At 37.9% G+C, this 19,070-nt stretch overlaps 1 protein-coding gene across 1 annotated transcript in view; it reads right to left on the bottom strand.

The window, feature by feature from the left end:
- The window catches only part of nsg2 (neuronal vesicle trafficking associated 2), a 75,148-nt gene that overhangs the window by 40,172 nt on the left and 15,906 nt on the right, over nucleotides 1-19,070 (bottom strand). The window contains exon 3 of the mRNA XM_041800759.1: nucleotides 10,546-10,656. Within this exon, the coding sequence (XP_041656693.1) occupies nucleotides 10,546-10,656 (111 nt within the window). The remainder of the gene's footprint in view (nucleotides 1-10,545; nucleotides 10,657-19,070) is intronic.

Raw genomic sequence — 19,070 nt, 5'->3', positions numbered from 1 at the left:
CATGTGGACAGAAGAGGAGATGAGACTTTCTTAACATCATACTTACACCCTCAATCGAGACTTTTGCCATACAGACAAACTTTGTCTCTAAACTATCATCCATTGCCTTCGTCTTTTGTTCAAAATTGTCGAGGCAACCGCTATAGCTGTATTCATAACCGTACCAACACGAAACAGGTTTGAGCGTCCAGCTTCCTTGCAGAGGAGTCTTGTGAGATTAAATTTTACGAGAATTTGGAGGCTCATGCCCAAAACTCCCTTCAATGGAAACACGTTAAAAAAAAAAATTAAGAAATATCACTTTTATTTTGCGAAGAAATGTAATGGAAACCCAGCTATCACTAATATCAAACTTTAGTTTCCAGTCAAACACAAACAAACTGCCAAAAAAGTGCCCACATTCAAATCCAGTCAAATATTTAGTCCATCAACATCATTACATCCATAAACATCCATGGACTGGTTTTGTATAATTTCAGATTTGCCATTGTTGTTCTCAGTAGCCTGCTCTATTTGCTCTGATGATGTGCATTTTTAAGGCAATTATTAGCAGTGCTATATAGAAAAATGTCTTCTAACCTCAGTCCTTTTCTTCAGTTAGAATCACCCGGACTTTTCATTATAAAGCAAGTGTAAAATCCTCATTTTCTCTTATATCGTTGTCAGCTTTGAACCTGAACTAGCTCAGGCTTTGTGCTTTCTTCCAGTCAGTATCTTCCAGTTTGAGCCATCTACAGGCCTGAATTTCACAAAACAAATTCAGATGGCAAAATTGTGTATAATTTGTATTATTCAATACAAATAGCAGCTACAGTGAGTCTGGCAGTTTGGGGAAAAACTTCTGAGTGTTACCTTTCTGAGGATATCTTGTTTGTGCTTGTACTCCAAATAATTTAAACACAGCACTAAATGTAATTTGGTATTTCATGTTAGGTGTTTTTGACTAATTTTACCTGAAAATCTGAGGGGTTAACTTATTAATATATGGTATTAAGACAATCACAGACAAATCATTTAAAAACACCAGTTAAAATGTTCACATGTTAAACCGTAACACCAGTCTTCTATGCCTATTTCGACAGTCTGTGCTGTGCTGCTGTTTTGGCTGATGTTTTTTTTAATTTCAACTTCTGGTGGCGGTGTATGTTGTGAACTTAGGCATATGAACCAGGTCTGAAGTAGGCCACATTAGGGATGCACCAAGTATGATTACAAGTTCTTACATTTTGGTACTCACTGATACAAGTACAAATACGAGTATTTAGTAACTGTTCTTTAAACTATTTTGGAAGCGTTTTTTTAGTTTTCATCAGATGTTCCCTATCCCTCCTCTTGACTATTTATCAGCGCATAGTTTTCATTCTCCTCTACTTTTTTCATACTCATTTATGTTAAAATATTGACAAATTTCAAACATGGCTCAAACTTTGACTATATAATATGAGACCAAAATCATGCTTTATAGTGTAACAGAGTGCAGTATCTGCAATGTTTGAGTATAAGCATGAGTACTAAGATTGTTTAAAAATATACATTTTTGGACATTTAGAATCAATGCAGAATTCTAGAAAATAATATTTGCCATCCTGATGTAAATTGGGTTTTTCAGCACCTCTAATTCTTATCTTGAAAAACGGTAAACAAAGGTAAATATTGAAACATAAAAATCTATGAAAATATTTATAAAAACAAACAAAATAAATAACCTATGTTTTTCAGGTAGTGGTGAGATTTTCTTTTGGCTACCAAGAAACACTGAAAAATTCAAAACAATAATAATAATAAGAAGAAGAAGAAGAAGAAGAAGAAGAAGAAGAAGAAGAAGAACTTTATTTGTATAGCACTTTTAAAAACATGGGTTTACAAGTGCTTTGACAAGTGCAGAAGAAAGCAGAAGAACAAAGCAACAACCCAAAGAAAAGATAAGAAGACAGAACGTGACATGCAGACAACATCAGCAGAATCCACACATTTAAAGAAACTAAACAGGAATATGGATGAGATAGTAATTCATCAAGATCAATATACATCAAAACCTAGATGTCATGTGAAGCCATGCAAACTAAGACATCATAGATGTCAATCAGAGTGCAGACATGAAGCCATTCTACACAACTAAGACATCATGTACATCATCAGGATGCAGGCAAGACACAGACACCAAGTACCATAAAACAATAGGAACAATAGGAACCCAGGCAATGCAGGAACAAGACTTAGACAAAACAAGTGTAGCACGGCATGCAGCGCAGTCATCATTAAATCTGGATTATCCTGTTTACATGACCACTGAAGGCCCAGATCTATACTGAAATTGAAAATAGCTGGGTTTCCAATACAGTTTTTCACAAAATAAAAGTGATATTTCTTAAATTTTGACTGAGCACAAATGTGCTTTGAATGTTTCCATTGAAGGAAGTTCTGGGCATGAACCTCGCAATTCTCGTTAAAAAAAAGTGTTTCTATTGCACTTGCGCGATATATTTCTATATTGAAACATCTGAAAACCCTCCTGATGACAGCGTAAAAACTTTTAAATTGAACTTAATAATTGAGAGGTTTTTTTTGAAATGCAGGTTCTTCCATTAACATTTTTTTCATTTGGCCATTTAGATTTTGCACATTTCTAAGGGTAACTGAAACGCAGCTAGTCACTACAATGTGTAGCACTAAGTTTGATGGCAGTGAAATGTCTTCATCTGTGTGTCAGTATAAAACATCTCTTGGATGCACTGTCACATTTAATTTAAAAGAAGATCCTTTTAACTGTTTAAAAAAACTATCAGATAAAGTCTGGAGAAACTAATACTTTGAGACTAAAAACTGTGGGTAGAGAGAACAGAAGTTCACGTACAAGCACTATAACTCTATTTTCATAACACCTGCTGTACTCTCTAAGTGCAGCAGCAGAGGAGTGTACTGCTCCCACATGATAAAAAAAAAAAGCATCCGCCCTCTCCCTGCCCTCGCTCTAATGTTCTCCCACCTTCTCCAGCACCCAGAGTTCACAGTTCAGTACTACAGCTGAAGGTAAATCAATTGTTCCTACATCACTCTGTTGAATGTCTGTGTGTTAGTGTGATTTTGCATTGCTGTGGGTGTTTAAGTGAGTACAGACGTCGTCTGTGTACACTCCCTACAATCAGCGTACTATTAGTCATCCGAACAAAACAAGTGAAAATAAAAGGAGAAAGAGGAGGCAGTGCAAGGTTTCCTACCACAGGGATAATTATCTCCAACCTGACAAACAGCGAAGGCCTTCTGTGGAGGCGGCAGATTGCAGTGGAGCTTTTATGTGAATGTGTAGTGGAGGTAATAATGGGATAATTGTTTTGGACGATAACTGCCTCTCCTGTAGCTACCTGCTCAGGCATGCTACCTTCAGCTTGGCAGTCATGGCGCTGTCATGTGGTCAGTGTCAGTCCTGTAGGAGTGTTTGTGTGTGTATGGGGGCTTGGAGTGTGTGTGCAGGCCAGGTGAGAGGCAGCCAAGTACTCCATGTTTTCTGGACAGCAGTGGAGTTGAAAATTAAGCAGGACAACACAAATTAAAACTCCCTTACACTGGTACACCTGCGGCTTTAAATCCCTGAACTCACTGAGTGTCTGATCGTTTGTTTACCGATTCGTCATTTTCTGAGATGTTCTTCGTGTCCTTTTCTTTTTGGTAGAATACCTGCAAAGCATCACAGCATCAGTTGAAGAGGAGGAGAAAAGATCTTTAGCACCAAAGGTCGTGAGCTGAATTACTCAGAAACTGCCAGGGCATTTTTTTATGGGTTTTGCTTTGACAGAAGAAACAGCAAAGACAAAGGAACTTCCAAAAAAATGGCTTTTAACAGTTTATCCCTCTAAGGACCCCACTTTGACAATGTAAGGTGTGCACAGAAATTTGGGGCATGTCCATCTAAATTTTGCTGTCTTTAAGGTTCAAAATCCAGGTGCAAACCCAGGCCCAAAGCACAAATAGGTTGGATTAAGTGGCTTGATCATGCATGTGTGTGTTTTGGGAGTGACAAGTGTAGTCTTTCCACCGCTCGAACCAACATGCAGCAGAGTCAAGGCAGACACGAATCAAACCAGTCCAAGCATCATCTCTCAGTCCCTTTAAGAACTGAGTGCACATGCTGGCTTCTGTGCGATGGTATTTAAAGCAGATTCCAGTATTAAGAGTGAATTCCAGCTGGCTCATTGAATTCCTTTCCTCCGACTGTGCCTCTAAACACACACTGAACACTGTATTAAAAAAATGTCATTGGAGGATTTAAGTTACATTTTGCTGAAGCATTCCCACAACATAAGAAACAACCAAAAAGATGCTCTGAAACCTTATGCATGAGTAACAAAAGCACACCTTCACTGACTATTAAAACAGGCAGCATCTGTTAATACTAGGGCTGGGAAATAAATGACAAATTAGATTAAGTCTAGGGATGCATGATAATTATCGGCGCCGATAATTATCGGCAGATATTGCATATATTTTACATATTTTTATTATTCCGATAATAAAATATTAACCGATAAAATTCACCGATAATAAAGGCGTTTGTTCTCTTTCTCACAAAACTACACATTCCGGAACAGTAGGTGGCACCGCAGTACATGACCTGCTGTTAAACACTGGAGAAGAAGAGGAAGCAGCATTAGCACTAAGAGGCTAAAAACACAGTGGAATTATTTAGTATTTACCAGGAGGATAACACGACAGTGTTTGTAAAACTTAACCCACAAAGATCCCAAAGACAGGAAAAAAAGTCCTGACACAAGAATCTAACACAACAGATCTTATAAGTCGCCAAAAGATGCAACACTAATAAATGACAAAATCAGTCTGACAGTCTCCTGGTCCACCACTGCTTTCATAGACGTATCCCTGCCTGCTCTGTGTGATGTGGTTTCATTCGGTCTGGTCGATGTTAGGAACCAAAGTTTAGCCACAGACCACGGTGGACTTAACATTTTAACCTATCTCTGATATGACTTCTGTCAGTGCATATTTTTAATCTTTATTTAAAACATCAACTGTCTTTATTTCTGACTTATGCTGCAAAAAGAAAAAAACCCAGACCTTAAACATCTCCATATGTTAAGCATGACAGCCTGTTATTATTTGGTTTTATGTGTGATTTGACATGAGTCAGCTGAATTCTTGTTTAGTTTATTGAAATGTAAGATTTGACCACTTGTCAAGATACTTCAATTCATTTAAAGGGAAAACGTCAGTCACAAATGTTTTACTAAAAAAATAACAGTTGTATAGTCAGAATAGTTCTTTGTTTTTTATCTAAACACGAGTGATGTCAGTTAGAATTCATTAAAGAAATCTTTGCTCACTACATATTAACCCCTTCTTACCCACAGGTGTGCATAAATACATCAAACAATCTTCTTTTTTTAAATCAACAATTGAGAAAAAAATTATTGGTTCTTATCTTAGGAGTAGGAAATTATCGGTTATCGGTATCAGTTCAAAAAAATACTTGTCGTGCATCACTAATTAAATCTCAATATGGCCAGCTGCAATTTTCAAATCACAGACAGTGCAATATTTATTTTACCTGAAATGCGTCAAAATACCAGTCTAATAATATTTTGACGCACAGATTCAATGCTCTACACATTATGTACAGATTCAGTTGTCTTTTACAAAAATCCTTCCTTTATTGTTCATTTATATATTTTCCTTACAACAGGGATGGCAATTGATCAATTGATATCAAATTTGCATTACAAGCCAAAATAATCACGATTAGATATTTTCTCAGAATCATCCATCCCCTTCTTAGTTTATCTAATGTTGTGCTGCGTTACTATATAGAGTAATGTATTTCTTGTGTTTACTGAAAAGTACATTCATTTATTTATTTATTTATTTAACCTTTATTTAACCAGTTAAAAACAACTGAGATCAAGATCTCTTTTACAAGGGTGACCTGGCCAAGAAGTCAGCAGCACACGTCATAATAAATAATACATAAGTCGAGGAACCTAAAAATAATTGCATATTAAATCACAATCGCAATATTGGAGGGAAAAAAAACAAATTAGGTTATTTTCGCGAATAGTTCAGCCCTTGTGTATGTAAGCTTAGCATCAAAGAAAGGTAGGCTGTAAACATCGGCAGGATGTTTTCTTAAAAGCCCACAGTCTTTATAACCCAGTACCCAGTTTACTACCAGTCCCTCCTCTGGCTTAACAAATCACTGAACATTTTATAAATGAGGAAATGTTGCCATCTATTGTCCTGTCCAACCTACCAGAGAAACCAGAAAGGTGTGTGAGAATTAGAGTTTGAGGATTTTATTACAACCATCCCACCTCGTTGAAGATAGCTAGATGCTAATTAGCTTATCTAGCCTCATGAATGCTGCGTTTCTCCACATGAACACCTCAAAACATCAGCTGACATCCACAGAGAGTGAACTGGCTCCATCATCAGCCAGTGAAACAGGCTCATTAGTTTCAGGTTAGTGATTGTGTTTGCAAATAAGTTGTTAGCTCACATTAGCATTAGCATTAGCTGCAGTTAGCTCGCATGCTACCTAAATCCTGATATCTCCCAGTAAGAAAGAGTGAAGTCAGCAGCGTTTCTGCACCAGGGGAAAATTCACAGCACCCAGTGTCTTTCAAAAAAGCTTTGGATGTCTAATTAGCCTTTCTAAGTGCTACTGTTTAGCATCCCAGCCAGTAACCAATCAAATACTACAAAGGTCAAACTTCTCACTTGGCCCGTGCTAAAAAATTAATACCGTAATAAATTGTTATGTGTACTTTGCTGATACACATAGCCTATCGATACAGATTTTAAAGAATCGCTATGGCCGCAGTTGCTATGATGACAGTTTTGAGATATACGTCCTCCTGGTGCAGTTAACAACAAAGCCAGCAGATGGCAGCAGCAGCTAAACTGCATGCTGCAGCGCACATCTCTCTCCTCACACCACAACAGTAACCATTTTTTAACTGTTTAGCTCATTTAGCATTAGTCTTGCCCTCATGTTTGTGGAATTTCCACAGTATTTTATTTTCATGTAGCACTTCTTGCAAACCTCATGTGTCATATCCATCTCATTCGTGCCCTGCTTGCATTCCTAATGTCATTCCCCTGGTGCTGCCATGTTTGTTGTACTAACCTTCTCCTTCTCTATGACCTCACTGGACAAACAATTGATTATATTTTTCCATTATCATAGGAGAAGTTTGTCCAACATCATTTATAATAACAGATTAAACTCCATTATCCTGAGAAGTCTGCAAAGTTCAAGTCCTTCAACATGCAGTTAAACTCAAGAGCTTTAAGATGTTTAATAAGGGAGGGAAACGTGGCTCTCAACCTTGTCTTTCATGGAACAAAACTACTGAAGGGAATACGCTGTTTCTCAGGTCTGCTGGGAGTAATCACAAAGACAGAGAAAGAGGGGGTGGGAGGAGGGTAAAAGGCAGGCGCAGAGGGACAGGAGTAGACTAGGAGGGAGAGGAGAGAGACACGGGAAGTGATGACACATGAACCTGCTCTAACGGTAGGAATCTTTGAGAAATAGAGAGGAACAGAGGAGGGAGGGTGAAGGAGTGGAGAGATAAGAAGAGGCAGCAGGGAGGAGGAAGCCATCATCATATTTCTACTTTTATGCCCTGTTTCTACCAAACTCTGACTGTGTGGTTTTCTTTTTAGCTGGTAAAATGCATTGTTGTTTTAAATGTTTCAAAACAAAAAAGATCAATTGTTCTTTTGCTCTTTTGTGCTTTCTGAGAGTGCTTTTCTTTCAGATATTCTTCTGTGTCCACTTTAATAAATGCCTGTCTTTTATCAGCCAAGCGGCACTGCATTTCAAGGAAAGGAAGGTTTTAAAAAAGGGAGAAATCAATGCAATAAGCAAAAACATGCAGGGAAGGAAAAGAAGCATCTGCAGGGAAGGAGAGAATTAGAGAAAAGCATGAAGCAGGAGCAAGGCGGTGAGGGAGGGCAGATTAGAGAGCATTTTACACTCTGAGCTCTTCATCCATCAACACAATCTGCAAAGCTTAGAAGAGAAAAGAGATGTGCAAGCTTTTTATCCCAAAATGTTTGCTATGTGCTGCACTGCACAGCACACTCAGCGTGTGCGTGTGTGTGGGGTGAGTGAGGGTGTGTGTGTCTGTGTGTGTCTTGGACATGCCTGTGTGCCTGCAGAATCAGCTCTGTCAGTCAAGCAAAGCGAGCGCTTCAGCTGAGCTCCAAAAACCAACCGACACCGCACAAAACCACACAGACTGAAAGGCATTTCTGCCTAACAGAAGCTGACGTGGTGTGCAAGCCTGAGATGACAGCAAAGTCTACAGCAACATTTCTGATGAGGAACAATCTCCAACAACTTAGCCTAGCATTACAGAGCTATGACATCTGACTTCAATTGGTCTCTTTTCCCTGATAATTTGTCTTTAAGTCAAGTGTCACACAACTATTAGACCACAAAAGACCCTTAAACTCTTTCCTCATAGACCATCAAAATAGATTTTCATAGCAACTAGCCCACAATGCAACTTGACAGACTGCTGAGTTAGAAGTATATGTTACGCTAGTAAGCTAGCACAGCAATTATGTTGCCTGTTAGAAACAATACACTGCAGAAAAAGCAGATTCTTTTCTCTTTTTAGTTTGATGCAGACTTCTCATGATCAGTTTTTATCTATCATGTGATACAGAAACAAACATGAAAATCTCATTTTCAAAATGTGGCTAACACTGAGTAAACAGAGCTCATGTTTTTCCCCATGCACAAGACCTTAAAACTTGGACGTTGCACCATTTTTGCTCATTGCTAATTACTAGCTAGCATACGGAGCCTTTGATTCATAGAAGAAGTCACTGACAGCACTCAGTTCTGGCGTATAGCAGAGGGGACAGCTGTTGTTAGCATGTACGGTTTGTTTTCAAGGAGATGAGAAAGAGACTGTTGGCCACACTATTCAAGTGCTTTGGAGTAAAATGATTTCATTTTTTGATGTTTAATGCCATTGACAGAGGAGGAAGTAAAGCAAAACTTTAAAAAAGTAATGTTTTAATGTTTGTGAAGACAACATCTGACTGGGATTATGGGCCTGCAATGATTAAAAATATAAATGTTAATACTTCGATTAACCAACTCAAAATACTGGTGCCAACTACAAAGGGATCTGACTTTCACCATTTAGCAGGCTAATCATGCTCACCCCTAACAACTGTTGAGCAGCAGGCTGTTGAGATCTACCCCAGCGTGACAGCAGCTAAAGGCATCAGATTGATTTTGCAAAGGATAAAAGAACTAAAAAAAAACCCTGGGCACAAAATTTTGTAATCAGCATATCTTAGCAATTTTTCAATGATGATGTACCACATTGTGATATTTGATATTAGGATATGTTGATGTTATAATTGTTTCAAGGATCATAATAATGATTATGTGATCTTGAAATGGGTAAAGGAGTTTCATGTACAAGAGCTGTTTGAGTCCGCCTATTGTAAGCAGAAGGCTGACATCACAAAGGGTTTGGCCAATTCTTTCTACTGTCTATGGTTCTGACACAGCTCCAGTGCATCAGTTGTTATGGTGTGTGTATGTGTATGTGGCCGTGCGCATGTAAACACAAGGTCTCATTTAGACTGATTTCCAAGCCTCTTTCAGTGTCTGATACCTCATTCTTCTCCCTCTCACTTTGTGAGCCCTTTCAAACCAGTGTTATACATCTGATTAACGCTAACTCTGCGTTACTTTCTCTCCTCTCTTGCTGTTTTTAGAGGCAGACATGGTGGGAGGTTGTTCTTCGCTGCTATGACAATGTGAGCTCTCCTCAGTCGCTCTTAATGACAACAAAATTAGACAGCCGTGGTGCTGGATGTTTCTGGTGTTTCTGTGATTCACACATGCAGAGAAAGTCAGCTGTCCTTTCTGCCAGGGAACAGTCACTGGTGGAGACACAGTAGTTGAGTGGATTTTGTCTCCCCATGTGGACGAAGCAGAACGACATGGTGCTGATCCTAAACTGTACATGGGTATGTAGTGTTTTCTGACAAAAGTCTCTGCTCTCTTCTCACAATTTTTGTGTTTGTTTCTTAAATAATGAATGATTTATTCCTTGTAGGGCTAAATATTTCAACATATTGCTCGCCTGCTTACATCTCTGCCTCCTCAGTATGTTGACAGCACTTAACACACTGTTTAACCTGGTCACACTAATTTAATTATGGTAAGTGAAGGCAAAAATGCAAAATGGATAAATATCCTGTTTCTAATTAGAGCTATGGTGACAAATTTAATCTCAACCCACACACATCAGCTACAGAATGATTGATCCAACTCTTATTCTCTAATAAGAGATCCAGGAAATGAGCCAGTGGCAAATTCCAATCCAAAAGAGATTAATGACTTCAAATTAAAATGACATTTCATTTTTATAACACTGACAGGGAAACTGAATTAGCATCAGAGCTAATCCCCAATCCACTCAGGATCAGGTCCAACATGGACCCAGATTATCAGGTCAATAGGCCAGCATAACAACTTTGATTCGTTATTTAAGTTCTTACCTTCAGTCTCTCAGACACGCCATCAGTGAAGCTGATGGTGAACTCCTCCACCTTTGGCACCTTCAGCCTCTTCTTCTCTGTCTGGTACTCCGTGCGAGTTTTTACCACCACCTACGGAGAAAAAAAAACAGGTTAGTGCTGATTTATCCTCAGAGATGCTTTTAAAAAAAGGAAAAAAACTGAGGTTTTTGTGAGAGGGACCATTAAAGTCCCTCAGAGGTGTTGACACAATTTACAAAAACAGAAAAGTATGTCAGGAAAGTAGAGAGCTAGATGCAGAATCACATTATGATGTACTTTGAGATTATAACTAAATTTAATATTTATAATATGAAAAGACCAATATATAGCCTTTAACTTCCTGGTAAGGTTTCTGTTTCATAAGACAGAACTTACAAAATGAAGGTTTATGGCCTCTCTTGCTTTTGAAAAATGTCTCAAAATAAAAAGTGGGATACGTTTTAGGCATGAGGTACTGAGGATTTGTCATAGGGCCCGATGTGCCACAACATTGGGCTGAAGACAGGGGGTGGCCAAAGTCAACCTCAGAAAATGTCAACACATCTGTGTCATTCAGCAGCCAAGGTCAAGCTCAACTGTATCTTTCTACCTGGGCATTTTCACACCTGGAAAAATGCGATTTTCAGGCCCTTGGGACATCAACAGCACAACCAGGGGTTCGTGGCAACTGTACTACCCTACCAGACTGAACCCTAGGCCATGTGCTTACTCCCCACATCTGCTCTTTACTCTGCCCTAAAGGTAGGGTTTTTGGTTTTATGTTATTTTTTTCAACACATTATTTTCCTATGCCCCTTGTAATATGCAAAGACATTCAGAGCCCAACAGGGGTTGTGTCAATCCTCCTTCCCACCCAGTGGTTCTGAAGGTGGATAACTTGCCATATCTAAGCCTGACTCCGTCAGTTTTTGGCCCAAACATACCTAAAAGTTCTGCACAGTACTGTAAATGTTGTGTAAAACAATCTTTCAATTGGATATGAACTCACAAGTCATAATAGCCACAGGCAGTGCTTTTAACACAGTATATTGTTATTTTCTTGCATTTTCTTGTAAATTCGATATTTTAGTAATGAGGGGATAAAATAATGATTTGATAATCCAACACGATAGGATAGGATATGATAGGATAGGATAGGATAGGATAGGATAGGATAAGACAGGATAGGCATTTTCAATCTGCTTTTGCCCATGGCACAGTTAAGATCAAGCCAAAATCTTGAGGCACACCATATCCATACAAATTAGCCTCTAAAGCATCTTAAAATACTTTAAGTTGTTGTATAGCTGTAACAATAAGATATGGTTGTACAAATTCCAATGGCAAACCAAAACCTACCTCTAAAGACACGCTACTGTGCCTCACCACACCATTTGATATGATTGGCTACACGATACGTTACAGGATGTATTATGATATAAGGTATGATTGACAATATGATACAATTAATGGTGGGTACCTAATCCTGTACTTTTATAGGTACAGATCAAATTCCATCTGTCCTCCCGAGACTGATTCATGTAAATCAAATGGTACTATGTTTCGGTAACGCATTCTTGTAACTGTAAGAGAGTGGAAGAGTAGTCAATTTTCCATGCCTGACACAAATGCAGCATTGCACGCACAAGAGTAAAGGCATCAGTAGCAGCTTACTGAACCAACAAAGCAAGGATGGCTGATAGGAAGAAGATGAAGGATATCAACCATGGAAATTTACCAGATAAAGGCATATGTTTTTTCCCTCAGCCACCTAACAGAGACTCAATTAAGGCACGGAAAGGATTGACTAGTGTCAGCACGTCCTAAAAGTTGCTCACTATCTCTCCAACTTTGCACAGGTGGTGCCGTATGAAGCTCTCTGTCAGGATGGATGGATTCAGAGTGATTTGAAGGAGTGACAGAGCCACAGGCTCATCCTCACTGCTTATTTTCATAGCAGAATGAAACAATTTGCCACATTCCATTTATTTTTGTAGTGAATACAAAGAACGTAACGGACTCAGTGTGGTAGGTTCAGTGCATGACATTTTTTCAGATAAGGCTCGCTTATGCTTCTGCGTGGACGGCTGCATGATTGATGAGTATGGAGCGGGCTTAGCTGTTAGTTTTGTTGAAAAAAAAACTACACAGGGAAAGAAGATGTGCAGTATATGTAGTTCATGGTAGACGAAACAGTCTGTTTACTTTCATTTGTAGTTTGTAATATTTTAATTTGTAAATATTATACCTTTATGTATTTATTTATTTTTCTCCATCATTTATTGTTCATTTGTTTTGAATTTGTTTGCTTTCCATGGACCCCAACACACATTTTTTCAATAAGGGAAATTAGAGGAATAGGAGGTGGTGGGGCTCCGTTTTAATTTGTGCAATATAAAGAAAAACCACTGTGAAGTTACAGTACTCAATGTCTTCCATGTTGGTGTAACTTGTAAAAACTATTTTGATGTTACATTACAAACTGTGTATCTGGGAATTGGTATTGTACGAGTTCAAATGTAAAGGTACTCATCTCCTGATACAATACATAATACGATACACATTATGATATACAATACGCCACACGATATGATACCTCTGATACGATCCGATATGAAAGATATGATACAGAGCATTCTGTTCTTGATCCATGGTTTGATTTAAAAAAACAATGATGCAGTGATAACTGATAACATATAAGACAATCATAAAATGGCACATCATGAAATCTAATTAAATGGAAACTGAAATAGCTCAAACAAAGGCAGAGTACAGGATTAATTCATTCACTGCAGTTATGTACTACTATCCTCTCTGAGGGTCTGTGTTCATAACTGCCATATTTTGCACTGATTGCAGCTCTAATTTTCAAACCTTTCCTCATGAAGCCAATTTTCATAAGGAAAGTTAGTACTGTAAGGTTCTTTTTCAAATAGCTCTTCCCTTTTCAAGGAAATGCATGAAACCAATGTAAAAAAATATTGTGTCCTGGGCTGGCAGTAACAGCAGATCAGGAAATTGTACTGTCAGATCACTGTTGTTGACAAAGACTATATCAGAAGTATCACCTTTTCTTGATTTTCATTGCTAAGTGAGAAAAAACAGTCATTAACATGCAACAGAGACGTTCATTTTTTATCAACCAAGAGCACATTGAGTGTAGCAGCAAATAACTGATACCAGGGTTGTTCCAGGATGCAGAGTGCTTGAAACGCTGGACCACCTTGGCTCTGTATAGAAAATGAGGTCTCCTACTGTAAATAGTAGCTATGGACACAGGCCGTTACTGTAAGTTTTTTCTTTAGCCAAATAACCTCTTTTCATTCACCCTCATTCAGTCATAAGCACCATGAGCTGTCATGGCGTAGTAATGTGATCAGGCAAATTGGCATTGCATTGTACTTTTTAAAATATTTGGCATCAGAACATAATTGCATAACACATGTCAGGGTCACAATCTATTGATATTTCATTATTTGGTAACTGCTTAGATTTTATTACAGGTAAAGGTTTAAGAGATCTTCCTCTAAGGTTTTTATATTTTATTATTATCCTAACCCCAGAGGAGATCCTGAGTCTGACAGGTACAAAAGAGCAGACACTGAAAAGGCATCAACAGGTCAGACATTTTTCCCCAGAATGTTACAATAAAACAAAGATGACTTTAAAAAGGTAGGCTAACATGAGTTCACATAATAATACAGTCTACACAAAGGTGTCAGAAAGGAAAGAGGGAGAGTTTAAAGATTAGGTCGCTAAGGACACTAAGTTAGGACAAACATTGAAGAATAGCCTGAAATCAGATATTATAAACATTCCTACTGGAGACACTGAGGCCAGGCATCTGTTTACTTTACTATCTGTTAGTAACGTCCTGTGCACAGAACCTAATCTGAAGGGAAAACACTGAGCTTTATGCCAGCAGCTACATGTGAAAGAGAAGCAGGGCCAGTACAGCCCTGGCCCAGTACTGTCAGTCTACCACTCCTCAGTGAACAGGTTCAGAGACACGGGGTAGACACACAGGGAAACTTCAAAACTCTCAGCTTTATCTACTTTTCTACTGTTCTGGGTGTTACAGAGGAGCTGCTTCAAAACTATAGATTTGGACAGTGTTTTGGATTTTCTGCTGGTTGAAAGACTGATGTTTACTTTTCAACCTTGCTGCAGTATGAACATAAACATTTGTATTTTTTTAAATGTGTTTTATGTTAACATGATAGCAATGTTATATCAAAAAAGTCTTCAAATCATGAACTCTGTAAAAGTGCAAAGACAGCATCCTCAGAACTTAGTGAGGATGTTCAAAAAAAAAATGGCAATTTAGCAAAATGCATGGGTGCACAAATTCGCTTTATTCATTCTTTATTTTTTGATCAAAAGAAAGAAGACTAAAATAATACAAAGGAATACATGAACATATGAAATGCACAGGTGGGACAAAAGAAACCCCTAAGGGCTTATAAGAAGGTCCAACCTAATATTAAACATAAACATTTGCTAGATCCTGTCAGAAGAAAAATACCAACAAATTCATATTCTCAAAGTCAAAAGCATAACATAATACAGTTTACAGGAAAACATGAATTTTTGTGTCGTAGTACAATGCACTTAAAAACTGCTATATGGCTCGGGTTACTTGTTAATGTTTGTTTTTTTTCTTTTTTCAGCATCTAACTTCAACTAGGAATGACTCAAAAATTGGCTGAGATAAAGCTTGAGAATATTTTTAAACCTACCTTCAACAGCCCCTAACAACATTATCATATCACAACAACATACAGGTGCATCTCAGGAAATCAAAATATCAAGTAACAGTTTATTTTTTTTCTAGTGATTTACTTTAGAAAGTTAAATTTCCATATATTCAAGATCCATCTCATACAAAATGAAAAATTTCAAGACTTTTTTTGTTTTAATCTTGACGATGATGGCGTACAGCTCACAAAAATCAAAAATTCTCCATGTAAAATATTAGAATATTGTGGAAAAGTCCAATTTGCAAAGATTTTCTGAGCCTTCCTTCCAAAACCACAATCATGGGGAAGACTGCTGACTTGACAAATGTCCAGAAGATGACCAGTGTCCCCCTCCACAAGTAGGATAGGCCACCTAAGGTCACTGCTTTAAGGGCAGGCTGTTCTTAGAGGCTGTATCAACACATATTCATGGAGAGCTGACTGGAACGGTGTAGTAAGAAGAGGACTGTCAAACAAAGAAGACTAAAGTATGAATGAAGAATTAATAAATTAGCATCATTTTGCAGAAGGTTAACATTTTGTATGAGATGAATCTAGTTCCATTTTTGAATTAAATCACAAGTAAAATTAACTTTTTTATGATATTCTAATTTTTTGAGATGCATCTTTATAAATAAATTATAAATAAATAAATATAAATATCTCATAACCAAGCAATTTGTGTTTTTTTTATCGCTAGATACTTGATTCATGCTGATATGAACGCTGCATTATACACTTCAATCTTGCATATTTATCTCATTCTGATGCAATGGCTTGGGCCTAGATTTCCACATAATACTTACAATCATGCTAGAACATTTATAAGTAGTTTATACAACATTTTTTAAAAGAACACTTGGATATAGACCAAGGATTGTGATTTAATCAATGAAAACAATTATTACTGATGTTCATTTTTGACAGCAGTGTATCACTTTTTATTGTGGGTCTTGGGAGGCTCAGCTTATCTTAGTTATTAGGGGCTAGAAGGAAAAAAGCTGAGAATCACTGATATAAAACATTATTTCCCATGTTTAACAACCTAATTAATTCATTTATTTTAACTTTTTCCTTATCCAACATAACATTACCTTCGGTTAAATATCTGGATTATCCTCTTTACTGTTATGCAGTCCATATTTAAGAGACTTTACTCTAAATCCTCAACACAATTTCACTGCAGACTTCCCTGAAAAAGGAGAGCTGCTTTTACATGGTTTCACCCTTATCACTGGCTGGACTGAGCAGAGACAGGGTCCCTGCTGCTCCGTGCTCTCTCTGTATATTAATGTTCCCAAGAGGACGGGGGCGGCTGCGGACAAAGGTGTACAAATGGCGAGGCAGAGGAGAGGTGGAGGGAGAAAAAGAGAACAATGTCTCTGTGTCCTTGTGGCTAAGTGTGTTGCTTCTGAGCAGCTCTTCGTCACTTTGAGACAAAGCCAGAAACTGCTGCGCACACAGAGCGGCTGCACCATGTGAATAACAGAGCTGTCAGCCAGCTCTACGGAGCTCTTATCTGACATGTTGAAGGCCGCGGTAGGTGTTTTGACTACACAGGATTTGATTAGACCCCTGAGGATGATGAGAGAAACACCCTCGTCAGGCTTGTCAGAGTTATAAGTAATATCTCAATTTTGCATCAACTCACCCATCCTTTGACTCATTTCACAATAAGAGCCTTTAGGTTTAAACATAGGAGCGCTTTATGCTGCTTCATTACTCTTTCCCTGGCTGCACTTCTCACTCCTTTATTTTATATTACTAAATGAAGAGGCCATCAATCAATGCTGCCTCATTTACACAGGCCTTCAGCTACCAGCAGCTCATAGAAATCCACAGAACAAAGTGTCAAATACTCTCTCAACAGCAATATCCTGTAATAATAAGTTGCTCCAAACCTTTACAGTTCAGCTTTATGCACCCATTTCTTAAAGCTTTATATTTTAATAGGTAAGTGAATTTAAAAATTAGAGCTATGCAATTAATCTCGATTTCAACATAATGGTGTTATGAGCATTCACAACTACAAAGGTCAGAAAGTCAGAATTTATTGCAATATATAAGAAAAACTCAAGATTACTTGTTGGATGAAGGTCTGAGTATGATGGTCATGCTTTCATTACATGTTGAAGAAGTTTAAGGTAGCTGCTACCTACTCCAGATTAAGTGGTGTGGAAACAACTTTTTTCTATCCACTTCAGATTGAGGAGAAACATGCTACAAACTAGCTATTTGTGAAGTTAGAATCAGAATTGATTAAGATAAAAATGTAACTGATACTGATGTTTTTATTTCATCGTTCCTGTTGGTTTAACACTGCAATATGCCAACATTTTCTATTGGGTCTGACCATGAAAACAGTTTAGTTTGTCAAACATTTGACTTCTGTCCAGTAGAAAACATCTTTTTGATTCAGCAGTAAGGCATAGCAAGTGGCAGATTAAATAGTCTGGATAACCACTGAATACTGGTAACAGTTAGAGATGTAATGGTATGATTCATTTCACAATGTCATGGTGACAGAAGTGTTGGTTTCAAACGAAGTCTACAGGGCAAATAGTGTAGTTATTTTAGTGGATCAGAGTGAAGGGGTGCAGGAACTACAGTTACCATCCGCCCTTGCATACCCATCATCCTTTGAGCTCCACTTGCTGGCTTGATCTAAAGCCATGAAAATGGTGGATGCTACCACTGGGGAGGGAGAGTTTTTGAGATTGTGGAGGCTCCAGCGACTTTGAAATCTGATGCATTTTGGTTTATTAGTGTCAAGAAATCAGAAAGGAAAAAAGGTGACAGAGAAACCAAAAACAATGCAGACAGTGCCAGACTGTTGGAGAACATGAGTGATATTGGGAGTCACTTGGCACATCAACACCCTGAAAAGATTTGCAGAGAAACAAGGAGAGGGATCCAACCAGGCCAAAGGACTTCTTAGGAAGCGCTGAAAGAACACACGGTGTATCTGTGAATATATCACCAAAGACCTACAGACATTTTCATTGGTGGACTACAACGGTTTAGGAAAGTTAGTTAATACTGGACCCAAAGTAGAAGTTTATATTTTGCCTAATGCATACCTATGGCACTTTATTCACATATTGTAAAATTTAAAGTGAAACTGTTGTTTAATAAATGCAGACAACGCTTTTTTTCCAAGTCTTCATTTGTTATTTAGTTTTTTATACCTCAAAAAATACCCTAGCATGGACTTGATATCAAGGTCTTATCATATTGTGAGAGTTAAATCCCTAATATCTGTTCATGCCAGAGATGTTTGCTAGTGCAAGTCTGTCAACAGGGCAAACATCATTGTAACACCGACACATTGGTACATCTTTGCTAGGCATTGTGCTGTCTAATAGGGATGCACATTACTGGATTTTTGCTGCTATCAAATGTGCCAATATTTACAATTTTATTTTAGCCAACAGTGATATCAATACTGATATATAGATGTTGTTCACACCTCATTTTAAAGTTTAAGGATGACCAAAGAAAAAGACTTGAGCTGGTGTAAGTCTGTTGGGTTTTTTATTTACCATATTAGTACGGGATTGAAACAACAGTATTAGTTCCAGTGTCTTTAAAAACCTTCCTGTGGTGAATGAGGTTGGTGTTTTTCATGAACAGCCTCACATTACTGCTGCAGTTTTTCTTTCATTTGTACTCCTCCACTTACTGTGACCTTTTAAAGCGACTCTGAGACTGACAGAGACTTGTGCATCAGTGGGAGGTAAATTATTCCAGCAAACAGAAGCACAGCCTCTGGTGCAATTTCCTCTG

Source organism: Cheilinus undulatus, linkage group 12, assembly GCF_018320785.1.
Source record: "Cheilinus undulatus linkage group 12, ASM1832078v1, whole genome shotgun sequence".
NCBI classification, from domain to species: Eukaryota; Metazoa; Chordata; class Actinopteri; order Labriformes; family Labridae; genus Cheilinus; species Cheilinus undulatus.
The sequence above is the reverse complement of the archived record's forward strand: the minus strand, read 5'-3'. Positions and strand labels throughout refer to the sequence as shown.